The following is a 25020-nucleotide window of genomic DNA, read 5'->3' as shown; positions in this document are numbered from 1 at the left end:
GCCAGTGCATCCTTGTACAAAGCTTCACTGGCTTCAGCTGCGTGAAACCCCCGGTCATCCTGAGTGGTCATGCAGAGTGATCCGATGCTGTATCCTCGGATGCAGCTGCGGAACACAGAAGCCAGTAGGAGGCGTCCATTTACACAAGATGCCTCCTGCGTCCAAAGATGCAGCTACTGTGCAATAACGTACAACTCTGAATCAGGCACCAGCATAGTACCACTAAACAGCTACACGTGATGGAGATTAAGTTAAAGGAGGGAGGTAACTCAAAAATGTACAAACACCTTTAAACAGCATAATAGGATACAGCAGTGACCCAAAAACCAGGGATGGTGCGTATAATGGCGTTGCGTTTCTGGATGTGTGGTTTTCTCAACTGCCCGTATCGCCGTTTGAGTTGGAGCAAAGCCCGGTCGGCTCGTTCATTTACTGCCTTGAGTTCCTGCTGCACAGACTCCAGTGCCTGTAGGGAACGATCGGTGCTGGTGGCCTGGGTGCCAACAGAGACAATGCAACACTCATCACCCTCACTACACGATCGGGGATCCACAGTTTCTGAATCCGAAGAAAGAGGCGACAAGACAGCCGGCTCCTCTGAATCCGCTCTCTCAAGGTTCTGCTGTGCACTCCGTCTACGCTGATCTCCTGAATCTTCATCTACTTCTGTATCTGTCTTTAAAGGATCTGGTTTTAATGGTGTTGGGTTTTTCTCTCCAGTTTCACCACCTTCTGGGATGTGTGGCGTCCCTCTGGCAGTCTCCCCTGTATCTCCCCTCTCAGGGGTACACACCGGGAGTCTTACGTGGGGATCCTCTGTCCCTCCTCTCTCTGGAGTGTGCGGCGTAACGTTGCCAGGCCGCTCTTTTCCTTCCGATCGCTGATCTCCCGACTCCCGCCAGTTGATCATCTCCCACAGAGCCTGAGCAGCCTCTGCCTCCTGACTAGCGGGCAGATCGAGGGCTCCATTATTCTTCTCCTTTTCCTCAGTCTCCAAGACCTTCCTCTGTTTGGCTGGCGGAGGCGAGCACTCTTCGTTCTTCTCGGGACAACTCATGGTGCAGAGAGTTCAAAGTATCAGTAGACAGTCACCAATGCACCCCATGGCCCATCATCATCTGTCAATCAAATAAGAGGCAATGTTACACCACCAAGCATGCAGCTAGTCAGTCTGCTGGGAAGCAGTGACTCACTGAGGGATCCTCCTAATATTCAAGAGGCCCGACTAATATTCATGAAGTCACGGCCCCCAGCGCTCTGATAGGCTACACTCTCATGAATATTAGTTGGGGCCACAAAATGGATGCCTCCATCGTGTATAGGTGACAGGTCAACTTTGAACCGAGCAGCTATCAGCAACCCCCAAGACAACGCTGTAACGTCGCCCAGCCCCCACCCCCACACACGGCAATACCACCTTCCAAATAGACAAACTCACCACACCGGGACCCCCCTCAAAACTTGTCCCCCCGGCGCCGACGACCACGAGACGAGAGCTGTCACCGCGTGACGTCACTGCCCCTGTCACATCTACACCAGTGCACAGGCGCCACGTCACGTCAACAACCGTGCACGTGACTAACGGACGTCACCGACGGCCGCTCGGGCCCAGCCAGCATCTCCCGCCCAATACGAGCCCGTGATCACGTGATGACGAGCCGCAGACTGTTTCCTCCGACAACACATCCCCGCTGCCAATCATCCCATCAGGCCAATCACGCCGCGGGGAGTGTGAGGCGAGCCACACCCCCGGCAGAGTGGTGACCTATAGAAAGGCAGTGTCTGAGTCGCCCGTCTTTTTTTGCCGCTTTTAGCCAGAGCGAGGCTTGGGACGCAATCTGTAGGGCGGGCGGGCTGTGTGTGAGTAGTAGTTGCCCATAATGCAACGCGGGAGCAAACCCGCATCTTTTCTTTATAATTCGTGACTGTTCTATTCTGTCATTCTAGAATCCATTCCAGCAATGCACTTTACCACGAAAAGAAGAATCCAAGACGTGTTCTTTTTATTATATAATTTATCACAGTCTATAACAACATATTTGAAAAATACACTATCTTAATTATAAAAAAATATATATAAAAAAAATTATAGGGTAATGCCCCCCGTTGTTTGTATATATAAATAATATATATAAATATATATATATATATATGTTTGTATCTATATTAGTGTGTGGTGTAAATATATATATATCTGTGTGTATATATATATATATATATATATACACACAGATATATATATATTTACATATATATGTCAGAGAAATGGGACAGCTGGAGCTTTAGATTACTCCCAAATCCTCATTTTTTATGTTTATGCCCTGAAATTTAGCATGGAGCACCATGTGACAGTTCTATCCGCCCCTACCAAATTTCAACTCGGTACCTCCTATAGCTTTTGAGGTATAGCACCTTAAACACCCTGCCCTCCCCTTCGGAATTCTCGGTACTTCCGTATCTTTGCGGCCCCCTGGTAACGCTACGTAAGTAGCGTAACCAGAAAATACTATTCGGCCCCCGTCATTCCCTACCATCCAAGTGGGCATTAAGGGGGAATAAATCCATGTGGCGAGCGAAGCGAGCCACCGTGCCTGCTGCAAGGCGAGCGCAGCAAGCCCACAAGGGGTCGAATAGTATTTCCTGGTTACGCTACTTACGTATCTTCATTATTCAGTGATGATACGTAAGCAGCGTAACCAGGGGGCCGCAAAGATACGGAAGTACCAAATTCTCTATGGAGATATATAATATCAGTGATGTGAGGCAGGTTGGCAGAGCCTGTACTGTCATACTTGAGTATACTCCAAAGTTTTGACAATAAAAATAATAATAGAAATTTAAAGAAATATTATGAATATCTTCTTTACTAGTCTAATAATTTTTATAGTCAAAACTTACTGAAGAGCAGGTTTTTAGAAGTGGCGATGTTGCCCATAGTAGCCAGAGAAGTGGAGATGTTGCCCATAGTAACCAGGCTTGCATACCCTCCCGATTTGGTAGGGAGCCTCCCGAATATCGGGTGCCACTCCCGGCCACCCGGAAAGGCAGGCAAGCCTCCTGGCTGCCTACTAGAAAGTCCCGCAGCGGGGGGCCCGATGAAGCGATTCGCGCTGAATCGTGGCTCCGCCCCCTGCTTCACAATGCCTTTATTTTCGGGGCCATGATGACACGAACCTGCGGCCACGCCCCCAAAACAGACCCATTTTCCGGCCACGCCCCCCACTGTGTGCAGGCATGCAGCTCCCTCCCGGGAGGAGAGAGCTGAATATCGGCAAGTATGATAGTAACCAATCAGATACTAGCTATTATCTTCTCTAGAAGGTGCTAGATAAATGTTAAGTAGAATCTGATTGGTTGCTATGAGCAACATCTACACTTCTAAAAACCCGCTCTTTAATAAATATACCCATACTTGCCGACTATCTGGCTGCCCCTTTCGGGAGGGAGCAGCTAGATCGGCATGACTGGGAGGGCGTGGCCAGAAAACAGGGGCGGGGCCGACCAGATGACGAGTTTTGCGGGCGGGGCGGAGCCACTCAATCTTGTCATTTTGGTCCCGCCCCCACTACACACTACTGATATTACAGGCAGTATGAAGCAGGGGGCGGCGCCAAAATGATGCGAATCGCCCCCCCCCCCCACTGTTGGGGTATTACATGTAATTGCGGGGGATAGGAGGGGGTCGTCGGCACCCGGGAGGCTTGCCTGCCTTCCCGGGAGGTCGGGAGCGGCACCCGATTTTCGGGAGGCTCCTGACCAGATCGGGAGGGTAGGCAAGTCTGAATATACCCCTAGGACTTAGTTGTGCCTTACATTTGCAACTGTAAGCACACACAAGCAGAGGCCACTCTACCCTCTGTCTCGCGTCTCGCTCATCATTTGTCAGCCGCGTATGTTGTGCTGTTCTCATATATGAATTGTACTTTGTATAATATGTTATTCTGACTGGCGCTGCGCAGTTTTGTTATGCCTTACAAATAAACTGGTGCTAATGATCTGTCAATTGAAATAATGATGGTGCTCTAACTCTTTTACAGAATGACTTTGTGGGGACTGGGACAATTGGCCTGCAAAAACCAGGAGGTCAAAAATGTAAGTCTAAAAGTTATCACATGGTCTAAAAATCATATATTAACATCTTTAAATGAGTTTTGCATTTTAAAAACCAATGAGACTGCATCACCTTAAGGTGCCTACACACTTACCGACTTTTTACACGATCTGGACGATTCCGACGCATTGGAACGACAGATCGTGTAAAAAATGCCCAAATCGTGAGTCCCCACTCACGATCACTATGCGATGCGCGTCCCCGCTGGTCGCACATCGCATCGTCAGATCTGCCGTGCTGTAGGGCAGATCTGCCAATCTTGGAAACACAAATGCACTGGAAAAAGTCTGGATGCACGATAGATCGTTTGTAAATTGGACACTTTAAACACCAAATTGTGTGCAGAGCTGCCGGGGAGGAGTTTAAAGGGAAATCGTACACGATGTCGGATCGTGTGCAGATCGGTAAGTGTGTAGGCACCTTTACTTTCTCAATGATAGTACTGATTGTATGTATAATATAATGATGAAGCTAGCCGTAGAGATTAATCACCGTAACTTCCACCGGCTGCCGCAAAACGTGATCCAATCGTTCTGACTTGAGCTGTCATCTACTACACGGCGCCCATCCCAGCCACACAGCCCTCACACCTATAACTTTATGGTGGCCTGCAACAGGATGACCAGTCAGGCAGGACTATGATCTCCTTATGTCATTCTTACTATAAATTCTTCATTTTTGGGATCTATACATAGATATTTATTTAATTTATTAAGTTACATATATAGCGCAGCATATTCTGTTGCAATTTACAGTTGGGAACATACAGTAATAAAACAAGACTGGGTAATATCAGACGGACAAAGAGGTAAGAGGGTCCTCCTCCAAGCTTACATTCTATAGGGAAATATGCATTGACACATAAGGATAAGGGCTACTTATTGCAAATGGTCCAGCGATGTTGGCCTGGGTTCAGGGGGATGTGGGAGTGTAGAAAGAGAAAATATGTAAAGTTATATGTGGACTGTATAGAGGGGCTGTAATTAGTTAGGGAAGCTTATGATGGTTATGTGGGTGGTTCTGGAATTTGATACGCAGCCTGAAGAGGTGAATTTTCATAGAATGCTTGAAGGTTTGGAGACCAGAGGAAAGACTTGTTGTGCGGAGGAGGGCATTCCACAGAGTGGGTGCATCCCAAAAAAGTCTTCTAATCGTGAATGGGAGCAGATAAAGAGTGTGGATGAGAGACAATAACTGTTTCTCTGAGATCTTTTGGCTGTCTTGTCTCCTTGCCATAGTGTTAGCACAGTTGCCTCAGGCTGATCTGCCACGCTGCAGCTTGTGTATAGAGGTGGTGGCACTTCCTGATGATCAAATGACGGGGTGCATGTGATTTGCAGTATCTGACTTATGGCGCGTACACACGGTACGATTTAAATGAACAATATAAACGATGACTATATCTTTCATCGTTTATATTGTTAATTTTTATGCTGCCAACGATCGACCAATGATGTGCATTCCCGTACGGAACGATAACGATATCGTTAATTGTCCATGCACGCAGGCTAACCTGGACGATATCTATCAGTGCCTGCAGGAGGGAATGGTTGTTGGTCGTGGGTGATATTGTTGGTGTGTGGATGAACAATATCGTTCATCCAACACACCAGGAAATTCAAAGGAGATCGTTCAGCGATATTGATTGATGAATAGGTCGTCCCGTGTGTATGCAACTTTAAGGTGCGTACACACGGTACAATATTTGTGAACGATCATGATATCGTTCAACGATAAATCGTTCATATTGACCAAAGATGCCCATTCCCGCATGGACGATAACGATATCTATGGTCGTCCGTACATGCAGGCCAACTTGGACGATTACATCGCGATTTGCAAGTTAAGAGATGTGGCAGGATGACTTCACTGAAAGATATCTATCATAGATATCTTTCGGTGTGTACACTCAGTATTGCTTGTCCTGCACTAAAGAAAAGTTCAAGGGAATTCGTTCAGCGATATCGTTGCTTGTGCAGATCGTACCTTGTCTACCCAGCTTCAGATGAACCCTCTCTGCTATGGATATGAAAGCTGTAAGGGTGTACTCACTTTTTCATACACAGGGCCGCATTCAATTAGCGGCGAAAACGGCCGTTTATTTCACCGGCCGTTTTTGCTAAAAAAAAAACACAAAATTTTCGCCAAAAAACAAGTGAAAACGGCAACAGGCGAAAAAAAACTGGAGAAAAGTTTTCTCCATCCCAAACCAGGCGAAAAAAAAATGCAAAATCCCTATTTGTGGCTAAAAATGTGGGGATTTCTTTCATGATAAATTACCGGGAAAAAAAAATCATAAGTTGTGAACTTTGGTGGAATACAACAGCGCAAATTTTTTTATTATTTTTAAAGTTCTAAATGGTTTTAACGTATTGAGTCTGATTTTTCGATGGGCGGTAAGGATGCGTCAAGTGTTTTAAATATCACGCGGTCGCAGCAGGCGTTTTTTTTAACGGTTTTTAAAATTGTGTTTTTACGACACGAAATTATACTTGCGCCCATTTTAAAGAATCCCCAATTTCCGTGGAACAGTAATTTCCTGGAAAAAAATAGCTTTCTATCTTTTTTCAACGTTTTTTATTTTCTCCGCCCAAAATTTGCGTGTTTTTTTTTTGCCAAAGTACGCAACTTACAAATGTTTTTTTCCGGTAATTCATCATTAGGTGGGGTGTCCAAAGGTTTCTGAAAGAAATCCTTACATTTTTAGCCAAAAATAGGGATTTTGCTTTTTTTTCCGCCTGGTCGGGGGTGAAGAAAACTTTTCTCCAGTTTTTTTTCGTCCTGTTGCCGTTTTCGCCTGTTTTTTGGCAAAAATTTCACCCATTTTGAATACGTCTCATAAAGTCTTCATTTTAGCTTATTTTCTGATTGAATAAAAAAGTAGACACTGATTAGTTGTCACTTAGGATTAGATTTAACAAATTTTAGGATGTGGTGTGGATTAGATGATTGTTAAATATGCGTGATAGGCTTATTTTGTCTCTGCCTTGTCCTTAAACCCTTTGCTAATGGATATTCAATGTATTTTTCAACATTTATTGGTCATTCTTTGAAACTAATAAAGGAAATTTGCACAAACAAAAACACGTTTCAAAGATGTTGTACTTCCTTTTCTAACATGACTGTATATATTAGTAAATTGAGCCCAATGTGAATAATCACATTGATTGCTGGCAATTGAATATTTAAATTATACTGGGCCTTGTTTTAAGTCTATATTACTTACTGTAGCTACGTTTTCCTGCTTTTATATTAGCTGACTATCTGTCCAGCACCTAACAGTCACAGAGTTATATCTCTATACAGGTATATAGCAATTGTGTGTATAATAAACCATTTAGAATATCCTCCTGTATCTCATGGATAGTAAAGAGGACGACCAACTTAGTGGGACATAGCCTAATTTCCCTCATTAATTCTCAGGATTGTCATTTAATTCCAATTAACCTTGAATGCCCCCTGAGGATTCAGTCTCACAGTCACCGCATGCAGGTGTAGGCTCTGGGCGGTAGGCGCACGGGGGGTGGTCATCAATCATTTCGCTTCTGCAAATCGTGACACCATTTTTCATTGTATCATGAGCGCTGGTTGAAATGTTTCCACCATGCCCTTGTGACTGTATGTGGATCAATCAGCAACATAAGTGAATTTTTCTAACTCATGCTTTGAATACAGTATATTGGCTTCCATGGTGCGTGCTGGAATATAGTCACTGCTAGAACCGCATACGCTCGGAGAGAGCGGCCGCATCTAGCAAGCGGGTCTGAATCAGGCCCTAGGTGTGGTCACATACACTTTAGAGGGGACATGGTCTTTTCGAATTCTTCAGAAGAGCTAGGCTCCCTCTCTCCCTTGAATTGTCATACGCACAAGTGACTAGTTCACCATGGTGAGCAGGGACAAACGTGTCAACCGCTGGGACAATAGGACCGATCCTTCAAATCGAGGCTAATCCTGACAGTTGGAAGGATATATATGTGGTTCCATGGTGCGTGCTGGAATATAGTCACTGCTAGAACCGCAAAGCATTTATCTAATCATAATCATTTGTGTGAAGCATTAGAGATACACCTGTATATTATAGTCTCTTATACTTGATAATTACCTTGTGTGAAGTGTGACTGTAGAAACATAGTGTTTGTATACTGTGCAAGTATTTCTTAACGTCTAATTACTATATAAGTATGAGGGTACTATAAAGGGGTACTATTACAAAATGTAAAAACTAAAAATAGGTTTACTATAGATGTTATCATGGAAGAGATCAAATCAAAACCATATCCCTGTATATGCAATTTAGCATCAACATTTTGTGCTTCATATTTGCAGAGTACTTCTCAATGTCGCCGAAAAGCTGTGATAGCTCTAATGCTAGTTACACACTGTACAATATATTGCTTGTATAGGCGACGAACAATATATCATTCAGTGCATCGTTTCGTGTGTATGCACGATATATAGGTGAACAACGTTGTTCACAGATATATTGTGTCGGCCGTACAGTGCGGCTTTTGTGATATACCTTGCAGATTGTGCGTGGTATCTGCCATTGTGTATGGGCAACTTACCGACAGACCCGTTATGTTGGCCTTGGAACCACCGACGATTACATCGCAACTGGGCAGGCAAATGTAAATGCCCACCTAGTTGTGATGTCTGGCCAGAGATATCGAGTGACCGATTGATAAGTGTGTTTGCTTACCACATCGCTCCTTCAGTGGGACGGTCGCCAAGCCGCTGGGTCAACAAAATGTGTGAGCCCCACCGTAGAGAAAATAAACTGTATCTGAACAAAATTTCAACCGAAAACATCCAATACGGTGGCAGGGGAAAACACGACAAAGAATTTAAAGCCTAACTATACCGTTCCTGAAACTGTAATATAACATTCCCCTAATCTAATACCCCTTTTACACCAGAGCAAAAACCTGGGTTATTGCTGGGTCTACCTGGGTCACAGCTCAGTGTAAAAGAGTCCCTGAAAAATAACCCGGGTCAAGTGACCCTGCAATCCAACCCAGGTAGCTACCAGGGTCGGACCCAGGATGGACCTGGGTAATGGTGCAGTGTTAACGGCGCAACCCGGGTTATCCGACCTGGGTCATGCCTAAAACAAGCTGATTGGTGGTTGTGGAGTAGTCACCTCCCACTTTTATGACCTCACAAGTTTAGCAGGGCAGACCCAGGTTCAGTGTGAACGGGGCTGACCTGAGAATAACCCAGATCGATGGTGCTGTGTAAACGGTGTCTGACCTGGGTTAGAACCATGTCTGTAAACCCAGGTCGGACCCGGGTTTTTGGTGGAAAAGAGGTATAAGTAACATTTCTGAATGCAAACCTTCCACCTAACTCCAGTAGTTTTCAAGTTATGTGTACCAAAATCAGCGGCTTAATTGATTTTTACATTTCTAGCTGTTTGTCCCAGAATACCAACATGGCTGAGATAGTGGAGCGGTACACAAGCGTATTCACTCACCACTGTGTAATGTCTGGTGTCAAGGAAGCAGAACTTCCAGTGTCGGATGGGTGATGCAGCAGAATGGGGTGTATCAGACTGTCGGTGTGAATATGAAATAGTTTGAATTCTCACCTAGCATGGATAATACATCCAGTGGTGGTTGGATTATGCATCAGAATTTGGTATCTCAGACTGTCAGTGTGAGCAGGCAATAGTTTGAATTCTCGGCAAGCAGGTCTAATGCACCCAGTGACGGATGGATGATGCAGCAGAATGGGGTGCCAATAGTTAGATATTATTATATTAACATTTCATAAAACTGGAGTTTGCGATTAACATTTTTAATTGTGCCTGTTTTTGTCCTAGTCCCCTCCCTGTTAAAGAATCAGGTGTGTGTTTCGCTTTTTGTGTCCTTTTTACAGCAGTAGTCATGTGTGGACTGGGTTGTTTCTTCCTGTTATTACAATGTGTGATATTGCTCTGCAAACCATTCTTGCTTCCATGCTGTTCCTATTTAGTACACCTGCTGGGAAAGTCTGATTATGAAACCTTCCAGTTAGTGGCTCAGTTCAGTGACAGGTTAGGTGTTCAATGTCACTGTGCCTTAGCACAAAAGAGTCTCTAGATGATCAGCATCAATAAAGAGGTTACACAGAATATCTGATAAGACCTTATCTATACAAGTGATGGGTCAGGGTCACTTTAGCACAGGGTCAGGGGAGAGGGGGGGGGGCTCTGTTTAATTAGCCCTAATGTGTGGATTAGATACATACACCTGTTTGTGTGGTCTATCACTTGATCTATACACCTCTCTTTAAAGATTGGTAGTTGGAGCCAACCTCTCCGAGGCCCAGTCTGATGTTTGTAGATTCTGCTTCTCAGATAGTCAGAGAAACATTTTGATTTATCAAATATATTGAATATGTAATTGGTTGTTGTGGAATAAAACAGGATGATTTCCCTGTCCTTATCAATAGGGGGAGAGGTGCTGGAACTGGGATAGGAGTAACTCCACCAGAACTATGAGAGTATCTAGCATTAGTACTCTGCAGCTATTCTTGTGATGGGTAGGGCCTGTGTAAGCTTAAAAAAAACGTGTTTGTGTTGTGATTATGTAATGGATCACTAATTATTAGACAACATGTAACCCTTTATTAAGTGTATTTATTTTAATTACCAGCATGGTGACCTGCAATTGACCCTTGAGGTGTAATATCCATCTACAGAGTTAATCATTTTTCTAAGATGCCATGTGAGGGGTAGGGTGGCATATTTATGTATAGCCCATAAGGACTGCCAGCAAATGATCCAACAGACAGATAATGGTAAAAATATGAGGATTGCCTGGAGAGTGTCACCCCCTCCTTTTCACCACCACCACCACCAAAGAATGTTGTTTTGACAAGCTTGGTATTGGCTAATTTGCATTGACACATAAAGCCAAGAAAAAGTGGGTGGGGGGACAACTTGACAAACAGATGGGGTTAAATACCATATCCACATGCAGAACTTTACAATTCCTGGAAGCCAATTTGACATTAGGAATTGTTCCATCTTCACGTGTCTTCCAGCAAACAGATTGTGAAACTGTTCATTGAAGTTTCCAGAAAATTATTTGCATAAGGCTATATTTGTACGTGTTCGTATTAATTGATTTTATATATATTTTAAGCATTGTAAGTATCTTTCTCATATCAAATTTAATTTAATAAGATTGGTCTCTGTGATTCTTATCTGATCCATTTTGCCTGTGGATTCGGCCCATGCTACCTTTACTACAGGTTATTATTTGGATAATGATAACTGGGACTTAATTGTATTATGTAGGCAGATCAGAATCCCTTCTTGAAGTTTTTCGCTCTTTTTAACCTTTTCCATTGAGGCAGTTATATTATAGGGAAATTAAGAGTGAGTGGGAAAGATAATGGGGAGGGGTGGCTTTAATAATTTCTCTATACAGACCAGATGGTTGTTTTTTTGATTAACTGTTTTTTGTTTTTTTATAGTTACCCTGCCCCCATACTTACTACCTCTTACCTTATTTATTGTGAGTCATCGGCCAGGATATCTGCTGTGTACTGCTGGAGTCCATGCTTCTGTCCGGTTCCCAACAGCATAAGGTCCATTGCCCTCAAGCCACGATCTGTGTTCTTTATTGCATTAGTTTAGACAAATTAAGTGTTACATGTCTAAACCAATTTATGCATCTGACACAGGGGAAAGGATCCCCACGGGAGGGACCCCCAGAATTCAAATAAGTGGGAGCAAGTGAGTTGGTGGAATTAGGTTTTAGGGTCATTTCCAAAAATGCATCCCTGCAGCTCAGATGGATGCTCTGTGATGTAATGCGTTTATTCTTACAGGAAGCACATTTAGCTATAGGCGGTGGATGTGAAAAACTTTCTGATGTGCGGGGTTGGCTGGTGCCCTGACACGATCACCTAATGCAGGCTTGGTACACTCAATGTCTCTCATTGAGCCCACATGCAAAATTTAATTTTTATTTTGCAGGACAGGAAATCATGTACTTATAGGGGAGTTACCTTGGGGACACAAAAGCTTCCCTTCTTTACAGGTTATCAGCAGGGGGTGGTAATGGGGAGTTGTCCTATATGGCCAGTGGGACAGCTTTTAACTTCGAGATACAAAACCGCAATAATATAAGTGCAATGCATGCCTGGTTTTGCATTTAAGGTTATTGACGTTTTAAGTTTTGGGGTTTAAACCGTCGAGTACTCAATCTAGCCCTTAGTCCTCCATACCCCAAATTTCACCTATCCACCATCAGTCATCCGAAATAAACATACTGTAACCCTTTTAATCTCCGAAGCTGAGAGTGACTGAACTGTGTGCACAGTACACAACTTCTGTCTTCAATGAACTAGTACCAGTCATGTTGTGTAACAAAAACAACAACACAATGAAAGTTTGAAACTTATCCTTATATGAAATGACGGTTCATACATTAAAAATTTTTTTTCATGTTGAGTACTTCTGTAGCATTCTGTATCAGCCGTTACTAGGACAGTAGTTGTTGTTTTGTGTGTGTGTATAGATAGGAAACTTCTTTTTGCAGTATCTCTTCAAAACTCCCTCCCCAATTTAGGTCAAAGTAACCTAAAGTATGTATGAAAACATTGGGGGCTGGTGCAGATTTGAATGCAAGTCGGGTAAAAATGCGTATATTCTTCAGTATGAAGTTTGTACAACTATAAGTGATTGCAACACATCTATCCTTACACTTGGCTTCATAGCCATTATCAGTGCACACTTGCACCAGCCTTAATCTTCGTGCCAAAGACACATCTGAAAACAGGCGTATCTTCGAAGGTGCAGAACTAAAGCGTAGCTCGCCATTTTTTTACATACCCTAGACTGCAGATGTCCCGTTACCGCCCAGTTACGCCCCTGGAGCTGCAGGTGGAGATGAGAAATGGAGTTGGGTATGACTCTTATGGTGCATACACACATAGCGATCTGCCAGAGATTCAATATCGCTGGCAGATCGTACTCCATCCTCCCTGGTGTGTTGGATGGATAGATCATAGATCATCTAACACACCACCAACTTGCCAGCAACTACAACAAGTTACTATAGGTTGCTATAGTTGCTGGCAAGTTGGTGGTGTGTTGGATGATCTATGTAGATATATCGCTATCGTCCATACGTGGCCGCGCATCGCTGGTCGATGGTAAGTTGGTAGGGTAATTTTTAAAGAGCGATTTAAATGATAACTATATCATTATCGATCAAATTGCACTTTAAAATCGGTACGCGTGTATAATACTTCTTTCAGACAGAAAACCAAATTACCGGATCATAGATTTCTACCCGGTAATTTGCTGATCAACACAGGGGTCTTTTTTTGTCTGAAAGGGTCAGCTCAGGTCGAAATTCCCAGAACTTCGACCCAGGAATTTACCAGGGTCAGAGACCCGGGAATTTAGACCCGAGTTGACCCTTTCAGACAAAGGAAATACCTATGTTAATCAGCAAATTACCAGGTAGAAGTGTATGATCCGGTAATTTGCTCTTCTGTCCGAAGGGGGGTACAGGGAGGGACACGCAAAACAACCCAGCATGCAAATGCCGGGTAAAAGCCGGGTTTTTTGCCTTTTTCTGTCTGAAAATAAAGGGTCTATTCACTAAGCTGTGGAGAGAGATAAAGTACCAGCCAATTAGCTCTGAAACTCAAATTTTTGAAACTCAGCCTGTAAAGTGACAGTAAAGCGCTGATTGGTTGGTACTTATCTTTCTCCACTTTATCTCTCTCCAAGGCTTAGTGAATAGACCGCTATGTACTAAACCTTGGAGAGAGAGAAAGTGGGCGGAGATAAAGTACCAACCAATCAGCTCCTAACTCTCATTTTTCAAACACAGCCCTTAAAGTGACATTTAGGCACTGACTGGTTGGTACTTTATCTCCATCCACTTTATCTCTCCCCAAGGCATAGTACATAGACCACTTAATCGCCCATAGACGGGTGCAGTCGCCATTGGAATTTGCCTTTAAACGTGAATCTGCCCCATAGTGTCAAGATTAAATCTGCCTAGCCACATATGAATGCTGTAAAGCGGACAGGATGTTCATAAATTGATATTTGCTAAATATAACTAAAGAGAAATAAACATTGATGTTAAAGAGCCTTTAAAATTTGCTTATGTTATTGTAGTGCTTGACCAATATTTCTTTTACAAAGTCTAAAATAATGGCTGAATTAGTGATTGGCCTTAAGGTACCTACACGCACACAGCCATTTTTATTATTACCATGCAATTATATTTGATGAGGGCTATCGTTACAATGTAGCACATGGGATACCTTACTGGAAGGTTCTTTATGGAAAAGTTCTATCAGAAATATTTGTCATCAAAGTTTAATCATTTTGATTGGTCAGTGTTTAATAACAATTGCCTCGCTGTGTGTGTGGGCAGGTTGATCAATCATAATTAGACAACTGCTTTTCTAATCATGTACAGTGTTACCAAGTTGAGCCAGAATTTTCTGTGTCCGTGTATAAATTATTCAAAGGCTAACAGATTGTTTTGTGAACAAATAAGTCAAATTCAAAGAGACGTTGTGTGTGGGGTACCTTTAGGATTTCATCATTGTCTCGTTGGATTTAGCCGTTTTACATCCAATGTGAATATGACATGAATTTTCTAAAGCAGTAGAAAAAAAAACTAGAAAGCAAATTCCCTCACATTTGTATCAATCAAAAGACATTAATACAAGTAGTGGCATTATAACCATTTCAATAAATATGCCCATAAACAAATACATAAATTCCCATCAGCCTCCCCTCCCACCAGACGCACTTTGCATTGCCTCCATCGCCACTCCCACCCCCACCCGGCCATCACCAATCTCCCTTTATGCACTAGCTGGAATAAAAAAGAGACATCCCAGAAATTCTCACACTCCCCTCCCCTCCCCACCCACCAAGTCTTTCTTTAGCCAATTACATCTCTAGAAAAAGGAAACATTATTTGTTTTGTTTTCATTTGTTTTTTTAAAAAGGCTTTAGTCTTTCAGCTTGTTGTTTTGTGTGTTTTTTTTTTTTTTCATTGTTAAGTTGGTCCAACATATCGACTCCTCGATTGTGCCAACTTGGTCATGTAAATCCACTACTCCCAATCACTGAGGTTAGTGTGAGATTGGGAGTGCAATGGTTTCCTTGTTACATTACGCAGTAAGGCTCCCTGGGTAGCAAGGCTTTCGTCCTCCAGCATGGGATGTGGAGCTGAAGGCAGCTCTTCAGGTCTTTATTGAGTAGGAAACACATGATGGGGTTTACCCCAGCCTGAGTAAAAGTCATCCACACTGCAGTGGACAAATAACGATGAGGGATACTGCAGGTTTTCACAAACACCCTCCAATAACAGGCCACAATATAGGGTGACCACAGCACCAAGAAGCTGAGGGTAATCCCATAAAACATCCGTCCCAATCTCTTTTCACTTTTAAACTCATCCATCCCCAAGAGACGCCTGTTGGCAGTGTGGGTGTTTTGACGTATACCCAGCAAAGTCGGTGGCATAGGCCCCCTTCCAAATCCAGCAATCCAGTTGGCAGCAGCCTGCCCTGTAGCTCCTGGCCCATGGAATGTCCAGTTTTGGCTGATGGCCGGCACCATCTGCACCGGCTTCATTTTGCGATGGCGGTACTCAAAGAGGAGTAGTTTGGCATAGACAATATGAGTTGCAACAATGAGCACCGCCAGCATGAGCATAAATCCAAGGGTATCATTGGCTTTAAAGTATCGATGCTCAAATATGCACTGGTCCTCTTCACGTATAAATTTGTAAGTACCCACGTCAAACACTGGTGGAAAGGCCATGGCAACCGAGAGTGTCCAGACCATGCATATAACTGCAATGCACGTCCAGAGGGTCATTCTTTTGGAATAGAATCGGTGATGGGCAATGGCCATGTAGCGAGTAACACTGATACAGAAGAGCATGAATGAGGCATGAAAGCAAAATAGGACTGCCATGAAGGCCACAACCTTGCAGCTTAATAGGCTGTAGGCCCAGGCCGAGCCATTGCGGATGGAAAGCAGGACGAATGGAAAACAGGCAGATGATCTAACCGCATCGGCAAGACAGAGATCCAACAAGAAGTAGTAAGGAGCCTTGTGCAAGGAGCGGTCTTTTAGCACTAGCAGGGAAACCAGTAGGTTGCCTGCCAAACTGGCACATATAATGAAACCCAGTAGCACCAGCTTGAGATGGGTGGAGATGGCTGTTGACTGGGTAAGAGAGCCAGACAGCTCCTCTGAATCACTGCCATTAGCCATGTTGGAGGCCGGCTCCAACTAGCCTTTGGTCAGTGCCCCCTTCTCCTTCTGTGCTGCTCCATTTCCAATTACGGTGATATTTAGGGGGGCCAGGTTTGGTGGGTATTCAAGTGGCAGCAGGGAAAACAAAGGGTAGTGGGAGAAGATGAAAAAAAAGAGATAAAGGTTTTGTGGCAAGACCAAAATATGGGTATGACTGTACAGCATATGGTTATTTAATGACGGAATGATGGAGGAACAAAATTGGGGAAAGGGGGGGCGAGAGAGGAAAAATAAAGGTTATTATTTTGTCATCACAGCATTTGTTAAAAAAAAAGTAACACATTAGTCAAATAAAGGTTTCACAATAACTTTTGTATTTTAAAATGTAAATATTTGCAGTTTTCAGGCTAAACGTGAGGATTACAATCTACCAATTTAAAGCTCTAGATAATCGAAAGACTTTTTTTCTGATCGCTGTAACTCCTGGCTTATTAAGAAGGATAGATATCAAACTTTAATCATATTTAAATACACAGGTATGGGATCTAGAAGCCATAATGGTCATTATAGAAAGCTTTCTGTTTAAGCGTTTTTTCATCTTTTATACAATATACGAAAATATATTTATACTACACTGCACCAGCTATTCTCCTCCTCTTTAAATAGTTTAGCAGAGTTCCTCATAGTACCTGTAAGAAATTCTTACCATTAAGTCTGTGCATATGACAAAACTGATAGACAACAATAATGACTTTTCTTCCTCTCTCGTTTACGAAACCTTTTGGATAACTGTTTTCTAGTAAGAGTGGTCTGTTCTCTCTTTGGGCCTGATTCAGCAGCAGAACGCTAATGCGATCGCAGCTGCGATTTTGCACGGAACACAGCAGCGAAAATATCCTAATACCTGCCGAAGCACAGCCAGGCTAAAGACACTCGCCTGCTGCTTTCTCGTATACGTCCAATGTCGCACTCCTGCTTACACATCGGTATCATCGAGGCACATCGGTCAGTCCAGTAGAATTTACGACAAGTTTGACCAGTTGCAGACACTGCAAGGCTCCTGGCATGCAGAGAGCTCTCATGCTGCGTAGGCAATAGCAGTGGCTAATGTTATGCACGTCCACGAAACGGCGTTCAAGCGGACAAACACACGCCTGCGTTCTTCCGGCAACTCACCCCCACCGTCACCACCGCCAAATGCTGACAGCCTGTCACTCACTTTGTGATGAAGTCTTCTGTGCGTCCATAATCGCAATGCAATCACTGCACAGTGTGGCTTATACGCATTCGCGATGGCAAACCACTCGATCTGCGTCTGTAACTGCTATTGCGTACGCTGCCGAATTAGGCCCTTTATTCCTTAAAATAGTAGTCTTATTTTGTTGTTAGTTTATACAAAAATACCTGCATTAATATAGTTCTTTATTATTACCTGCCTTTTTACTAAACTCTGCTATCAAATAACATGATTATAAACACAGAATATGAATGTCTTTGTGGGCCTCTTTTGATGCAGAAATTCAGACTGATGATGAGAATATATAATCAGCATGCAAGGCTTGCAATATGTAGACTATTTGGTATACAGTCGGGAAGCCGGCTGCCTTAATACCGGCAGCCGGCTTCCCGACTGTCATATCCCGGCGAGGGATGAAATGCCGGGCGTCTAGATGTAGACACCTGACATTTCCCCGATGCCGGGAGACCGGCGCCCGGCATCCTGATCGAAGGGATGCCAGGTGCCGCGAGCGGACAGCTGCGGTGGGGGAGGGTTAGGTTTAGGGCACCCGGGGGGACTTAGGGTTAGGCACCCCCCTGGGAGGGTTAGGGTTAGGCTAGGGGGAGGGAGGGTTAGGGTTAGGCACCCCCGGGGGGGACTTAGGGTTAGCCATCTCCCTGGGGGACTTAGGTTTAGGCAGCGGGGAAGGGGGGGGTTAGGGTTAGGCACTTAGAGGGGGGATTATGGTTAAGCACTTGGGGAGGTTAGGGTTAGGCACTTGGGAGGGAGGTTAGGGTTAGGCACCCCTAAGGGAGGGTTAGGGGGTTAGGTTAGTTAGTACTTACCTATCCACGATCGGGATTTCCAGCGCTGTCGGGCTATCGCTGCCGGGAACTCTGCTGATGTTGGCCAGGCACTGCCAGGTATCGAACCATGCGGCCGGCGGTATTTCATACCGATTCCGACTATTTTACCATTATCTTATCCTCCTGTTTGGCACAACTGACAGCGAGCACTCAGTAACTTTTCATTTGTTCCTTGCAACACTATTTATTCCTCAGGAAATTGTGTGCACAACATATTACAGCATTAACTGTCATCTCAGAATGTGCGAGGAAATAAACACACAATAGGGTTTTGCATACTAAGTATAGAAAGAGAACTCATGGTTCTGAAATGTTGTTATCTCTGAGAAACATGAATTGAGGTGTGACTACTCACTCTGCATGAGGTGGCAACTGAGATGGCTAGCACTAGTCTAGTCTCTAACACAAACACACACATTTGTATTTCTTTATTATACCATATAAGACATACACTGATATTTATGTGGAAAAATGTATTCCATGTACCAAGGGCCTGATTCAGTAAGGATCACTATTGCGATCGCAATAGTGATTACGCACGCAGTCTCTCTGCAAAGATATGCTAATGATTGCAATCGCAATGCCATATGCAGCCTAACATAAGAACACCCACTTTACCTCCATACACATCCGTAATACTTAGCAAGACTGCGAAACCGTCGGTAACACTGAGTACCATCGCAGCCTCACGAACACTTGCACAAGGTATGACCTTACTCAGGAATTGCTAACCTCATCGCACGCAGTGAAAGCCCAAACTGCGTATGGCCTTGCAATGGCTAATTTATGCACTCCCCTGTAACGGTGTCCAAATGCACTGGCACGTCTGCGTTTTGCCAACCCCCCCGTCACCACCCCCAAACGGTATTGTCATCCTGATCGCAGTGGAGTCTTCGCGCACTGCGATACATAGGCAGATCGCAGCAATCGGCCGTTTGCGTGTTTAATCGCAGTTGCGATCCTTAATGAATCAGGCCCCAAGTTACAAACCACCTGCTCATTTTCTGCAGCACAAATATATAAGCATTTTGCAAAAATAAATTCGGTCTACTTCCTTCATCCTAACCTGTTGTATTAGACGTGAGACTCAATTTTCCTTGAGATAAATCTACCACGTTGCCATATTATGTCATTTTTTAATCCAGCCTCTCCTACACCTAACATCCAACCGCTCTTGCAGTCGTGTCACCTCCACCAACAAAATATTGCTATAATATGTCTCTTTCTTAACCAGGATTTCACCCAAGACTCTAAAGCTGGTTACAATATGTCGTCTGATCTCGCGGATTGGGCCGAAATATTGGGCACATCGTCTAGTGTGTTCCCACTATGCATGCTTCCACGGGTCGTTAATTGGGGTTGTTCCATCGGTCTGCATGCACAGCTGAGTGAGTGACCCAGATGCCGACGCCGTTAAGGTCAATGGTGCCGGTGAACGACATATTGGACGGTCGTTCACCGGATTGTGCAGAGAGTACTGACCGTCCGATGTACCATTCATCGGAACCATTGGGCCTCGTATTGGCCGGACGCAAAGTGTGCACCCAACCTTACATGTTCTCTCAGTCTTGGCCACAGCAACCTCCTCCTATCTGGAATTCCCTCAACCATTTATCTCCACTGCAATTCATCCTAAATGCTGCTGCACAGGCCAAATTAAAAGTACCCTCAAATATAAACCCTCAACAACAAGGCCATGTCATACATATCAGATCTCATCTGGAAATATTCACCTTCCGCCGACAAGACTTCTCCCAGACCGCCTATGGAATTCCTTACCATGTCTGATCAGACTCTCCTCAATCATTCAAATCTTTAAATTCTTTCTGAAACCCCTTAACTAGAATTTCTACTTCATGGTCCATAGGGGGTCCACAGGGTTGACCTTGGGGTATAGCTGGATCTGGATCCATGGGCACCACGCAGTTAAAGCTTTAGCTGCTCCCAGGATGCACTTGGGTCCGTCCTCCTCTATACCCCGCCCCCGGCCACAGCACCTCAGTTTGAGTTGGTGCCCGGCCGGAGTAGGGTCACCTGCGCAGGGGGGCTGCAGGAGCAGCCCCCAAAAGCTTTCTATTTAAAAAAAAAAAAAAAAAAAAGAGCCTGTTAGATTTTTATTTTAAAACAGAGGCTCTAGTGTGGCAGCGACGGGCTGTCTATGCAGACGCCCACGCTGCCGCTCTCCTTCCCCGCTGGCGCCGCGACGCCAGTACTGCACTGGGGATCGCGGCGGGAGGCCAGAGTCCGTACTAGCCGGACTCTGGGTCCCTCCCTGGTCTGCTGCCGGAGTCGCCGGGGACAAGGTAAGCCGCGAGTCGCCGATTAGCGGCGGCTCGCGGGTTTTGCCTGCACATGCAGTCCTTTGCCCCCGGTCCTAGGGGACAGACCGGGGGCCGCTAGCGGTGGCGGCGGGCTCCCCCTCTGAGGAGGAATAACCCGTGGGACCACTAGACCACCAGGGATATATGGCAAGCGGGATGCCGGCAAGCCCTGGGGTTAATATGCTAGCCAGGGGAGGAAGCCTTCCCTGTCAGCGGCTCCTCCCCTCAGCTCAGCGCGCCTTTCAGCACGGAGTCTGGCGTCGCTGAGCTGCAGCTACTCGGCCACTCCTCCTCTGAGGTCTCCAGCGGCCATTTTCTCACAGTGGCAGCGCAGATCTTCAGGGAGCACGCGGACCGGTCCCCCTGTGTACCTCTCCCCTGATTAAGGACAGCGTACACAGCACTATAGCCCTCCCAGACACTGAATCTGGGCAGGTTGATTGTAGTAGTGGAAAGGTGCAGTGAGTATATCTTCCTGCATGGTATGTGACTTTTGCTAGTGCTGCCTGTCTGTGCTTATTTTCTACTTACTGTCAGCTTATACCTATCCCTTTACTTCTCCTACAAGCCCTACAGGTGTGTGGGGGAGGGGCGTTTCTACTGACCTCACTTATATAGATCACGTATTTGTGAGGTCCGTCACATACAGTTGTGTGCTACTCAGTGCCATATTGTGGGCTGTTGTTCAGCACACCGGTGAGTGCGTTTTACTTCTACCCTGGTGCCAGATATATAATATATTCTGTCATGTCAGACGAGGAGGTTGAGCGCTCAGTGGCTCCGGTGTTGGCCTCCTGCGGACGCTGTTCTGCAGGAGTAGATAGGGAGGATTTGTCACAGGATGGCCTGTGTAGTCGATGCCAGGTGGCTCCTGGCCCATCCAGACCTTCTCTGGCGCAGGAACCACCGTGGGCGATGTTTTCTCAAGTGCTGGTGTCTATTGCGGACCGTCTGTCGGTCCCGACTGCTCTCCCTACTAGGTCGTTGTCCCAGCCGACCATCCCCCATTCCCCGGGTGTCCCGCAGTTATTGCGGAGTCCTCCTGGGTCTCAGTCGGTGGGTCCCTATGCGGGGTTGCCTATGTATATGCAGGCTTCCCCTGTGCCGCAGCAGCCTGTGGTACCTTTTCAGGCCCCTATGGTGACTCCTCCACCCTGGGTGGATGTGCTCTCCAACTCCGTGCAAAATTTGGCGGCCGCTTCCTCGGCTTTTCAGTCAATGTTGCAGACTGACATGCCTTCTAGGATTTCAAAACGCCCACTCATGACACGGGCTGCTCAGGTATCGGACTCAGAGGGTTCCTCAGATGATGGGGAGGTCCCTGATGACACTGACTCGGACGCCTCGGTCCAGGAAATGGATACCAAGTCGTCCATTAATGTGCGAGCACTAGTTAGGGCGGTGCGAGCTATTCTTCTTATAGAGGATGAGGCACCGGTTCCTAAGTCGAAGTTTCCTAGTTTCAAAAAAACTAAGGTGGCTTCTGCGGTGTTTCCCCTGTCGGATCAGTTGACGGATCATATGGCGGTAGCTTGGCAGGCGCCCAGTAAGAGATTCCTTCCTCAGAAGCGGTTGGCTTCTAATTACCCCTTCCCTGAGGCACATTGTAAAAAATGGGAAACTCCACCAGCGGTGGATTCCCATGTCACCCGTTTAACTCGGGGCGCCACCTTACCATTACCGTCGATATCCTCGTTGAAGGATCCCACGGACAGGAAAGTTGAGACTTGCTTAAAGTCTATTTACTCCCTCTCCGGGGCGGCGGCCCGACCGTCCATGGCCATCTCCTGGGTGGCCAAGGCCATTGAGGGGTGGGCCAATGCATTGGAAGATACCTTCCCGGACGACGCTCCGGATGTCCAGCGGGCGTTGTTGGGACAAATGAGGGACGCTGCTTCTTACATTGGAGAAGCTTCTTTAGATGCTAGTCTGCTGACCTCGCGGGTATCGGCTGCAGCGGTGTCTGCCCGCCGATCCTTATGGTTGCGGTCCTGGAGAGCAGACTCTGATTCAAAGAAAGGTCTGGAGGCCTTACCTTTCAATGGGGAATTACTATTTGGTCCGGACTTGGACAAAATAGTGGACACCCTGGCTAAATCCAAGTCGGCCTTCCTCCCTTCGGCGGCACTGCCTGCTAAGGTTCGGAGTTCGGCTTTTCGTTCCTTTCGGGTTCAGGGTAAGGCGAAAGGTCAGTCCTTCCCGAGACAGTCTGCGAGTAAGACGGCCTCTAAACCCAAGAAGCAAGCCTGGAGTGCTCGGCGCCCTTCTTCCAAGCAGGAAGATAAACCTGCGGCCTGATGGGACGGGCCTCCCTCTGGGGGACCTCAGAGTGGGAGGCCGACTTCTTCTATTTGCCCAGTGCTGGCACAATACCACCACGGATGCCTGGGTTCGAGAAGTGGTCTCCCAGGGGTACGCTCTGTCTTTTCGGCACAGACCACCCCACCAGTTTTTCTGCACAAGTCCTTCTCAGGACAAGACCAAGGCGTTACAGGTTCAGGAGGCTATAGAGTCCTTGCTGAAAGCAGGGGTCATTGTTCCCGTTCCTCTATCACAACGAGGGACGGGGTATTATTCGTCTCTGTTTCTGGTGCAGAAACCCAATGGTTCTCATCGCCCTATCCTCAACTTGAAGTCTCTGAACAAATTCCTCAGAGTTCCCAAGTTCAGGATGGAAACGTTACGTTCCATCATTCTGGCGATGGAACCGGGGGGTTACATGGTGTCCCTGGACATCCAGGACGCCTACCTCCATGTTCCGATAGCATCTTCACACCAGCGGTATCTGAGGTTCGCTATCCTTCAACACCACTATCAGTTCCGGGCGCCACCCTTTGGTCTCTCCACGGCACCGAGGGTGTTCACGAAGATTATGGCGGTCATGGCCGCACATCTTCGGAACCAGAATGTACGGCTGCTGCCGTACCTGGACGACCTCCTGTTGCTGGCGAGCTCCCCGGAGGTACTGCTTCAACATCTCCACCTGACGATCGCTTGCCTGCAAGCACACGGGTGGTTGATAAATTGGAAAAAGTCCTCCCTGATTCCATCACAGCGGATGGTTCATTTGGGAGCCCTGCTGGATTCACGTCAGCAAAGGATCTTCCTGACTCCGGAGAAGGTCGCCTCCCTACAGCTGCGGATACGCAGTTGCCTGAGCCGTTGCCGCCTGTCGGTCCATTCGGCTATGAGAGTTCTGGGGTCCATGGTGTCGACATTCGACATGGTGGAATTTGCCCAGTTCCATTCCCGGCCCCTGCAGGGGCTGATTCTATCAGAATGGAACGGGTTACCTCACCGGATCCGCTCTCAGGTGCTGGTGTTGTCTCCGGACGTTCGGCTATCTTTGGCTTGGTGGCTTCAGACAGCTCATCTGGTCGAGGGGCGCCCATTTTGGATCCCGGACTGGGTCCTGCTCACGACGGATGCCAGTCTCCGGGGTTGGGGGGCAGTGACCAGCTCTTTGTCGCTTCAGGGTCGTTGGTCAGCGGAAGAAGCACTTCTCCCCATCAACATCCTGGAACTGCGGGCAGTATTCAGGGCCCTGCAGTCGTCCGGCCCCGCTCTTCACGGAAGGGCGGTACAGGTGCAGTCCGACAACGCCACCACGGTGGCGTATATCAATCACCAAGGCGGAACTCGCAGTCAGGCAGCGATGTCGGAGGTGTCTCGTATCCTGACTTGGGCGGAGGGTCACATTCCAGCGATCTCGGCGGTCTTCATCCCCGGAGTCCTCAATTGGGAGGCGGACTTCCTCAGCCGTCACGACGTGCATCCCGGGGAATGGTCGCTTCACCCAGAGGTGTTTCAGCTACTCGTGGACAGGTGGGGACTGCCGGAGCTGGACTTGATGGCCTCCCGTCACAATCACAAGTTGCCCGTTTACGGGTCAAGGACAAGAGACGCAGGTGCAAGTCTGGTGGACGCGCTGTCGGTGAAATGGACGTTTCACCTGGCGTATCAGTTTCCTCCGATATCCCTGCTTCCTCGGGTTCTGCGGAAATTCAAGCAGGACGGCGGCATGCTCGTGCTGGTAGCTCCGGCGTGGCCCAGACGTCCTTGGTACTCCGATCTCAGGAGCCTCTCCATCGACGCTCCGTACCTTCTTCCTCAGCGTCGGGACCTGTTGTCTCAGGGGCCCTGCCTTTACCCGGATCTGGGTCGGCTGTCTTTGACGGCGTGGCTCTTGAGACAGCCGTCTTGAGGTCTCGGGGCTTCTCCAGTTCGGTTATTGGTACCATGCTCAGGGCACGCAAGCCTGC

The 25020-nt window shown here is 46.4% G+C and overlaps 3 protein-coding genes across 3 annotated transcripts in view; 1 reads left to right on the top strand and 2 right to left on the bottom strand.

The window, feature by feature from the left end:
- The window catches only part of LOC148481471 (uncharacterized), a 28378-nt gene extending 26713 nt beyond the window's left edge, over window positions 1-1665 (bottom strand). The window contains exons 1-2 of the mRNA XM_088453394.1: window positions 1439-1665; window positions 311-1118 (exon numbers count right to left, since the gene is read on the bottom strand). Coding sequence (XP_088309520.1) covers window positions 311-1057 — 747 coding nt within the window. The 5' untranslated portion in view covers window positions 1058-1118; window positions 1439-1665. The remainder of the gene's footprint in view (window positions 1-310; window positions 1119-1438) is intronic.
- A 162-nt stretch (window positions 1666-1827) lies between these two features.
- FOXP3 (forkhead box P3) overlaps window positions 1828-25020 on the top strand; it is a 168293-nt gene continuing 145100 nt past the window's right edge. Inside the window, exons 1-2 of the mRNA XM_088453506.1 lie at window positions 1828-1860; window positions 4038-4092. The gene's annotated coding sequence lies outside the window, so the exon portion shown is untranslated. The remainder of the gene's footprint in view (window positions 1861-4037; window positions 4093-25020) is intronic.
- The window catches only part of LOC148481470 (putative G protein-coupled receptor 173), a 33888-nt gene continuing 23892 nt past the window's right edge, over window positions 15025-25020 (bottom strand). The window contains exon 2 of the mRNA XM_088453504.1: window positions 15025-16566. Within this exon, the coding sequence (XP_088309630.1) occupies window positions 15252-16370 (1119 nt within the window). The 5' untranslated portion in view covers window positions 16371-16566 and the 3' untranslated portion in view covers window positions 15025-15251. The remainder of the gene's footprint in view (window positions 16567-25020) is intronic.

Source organism: Taudactylus pleione, unplaced genomic scaffold (genome assembly GCF_031769625.1).
Source record: "Taudactylus pleione unplaced genomic scaffold, aTauple2 ptg000579l, whole genome shotgun sequence".
Taxonomy (NCBI): domain Eukaryota; kingdom Metazoa; phylum Chordata; class Amphibia; order Anura; family Myobatrachidae; genus Taudactylus; species Taudactylus pleione.
This window is presented reverse-complemented; position numbering and strand designations above follow the sequence as displayed.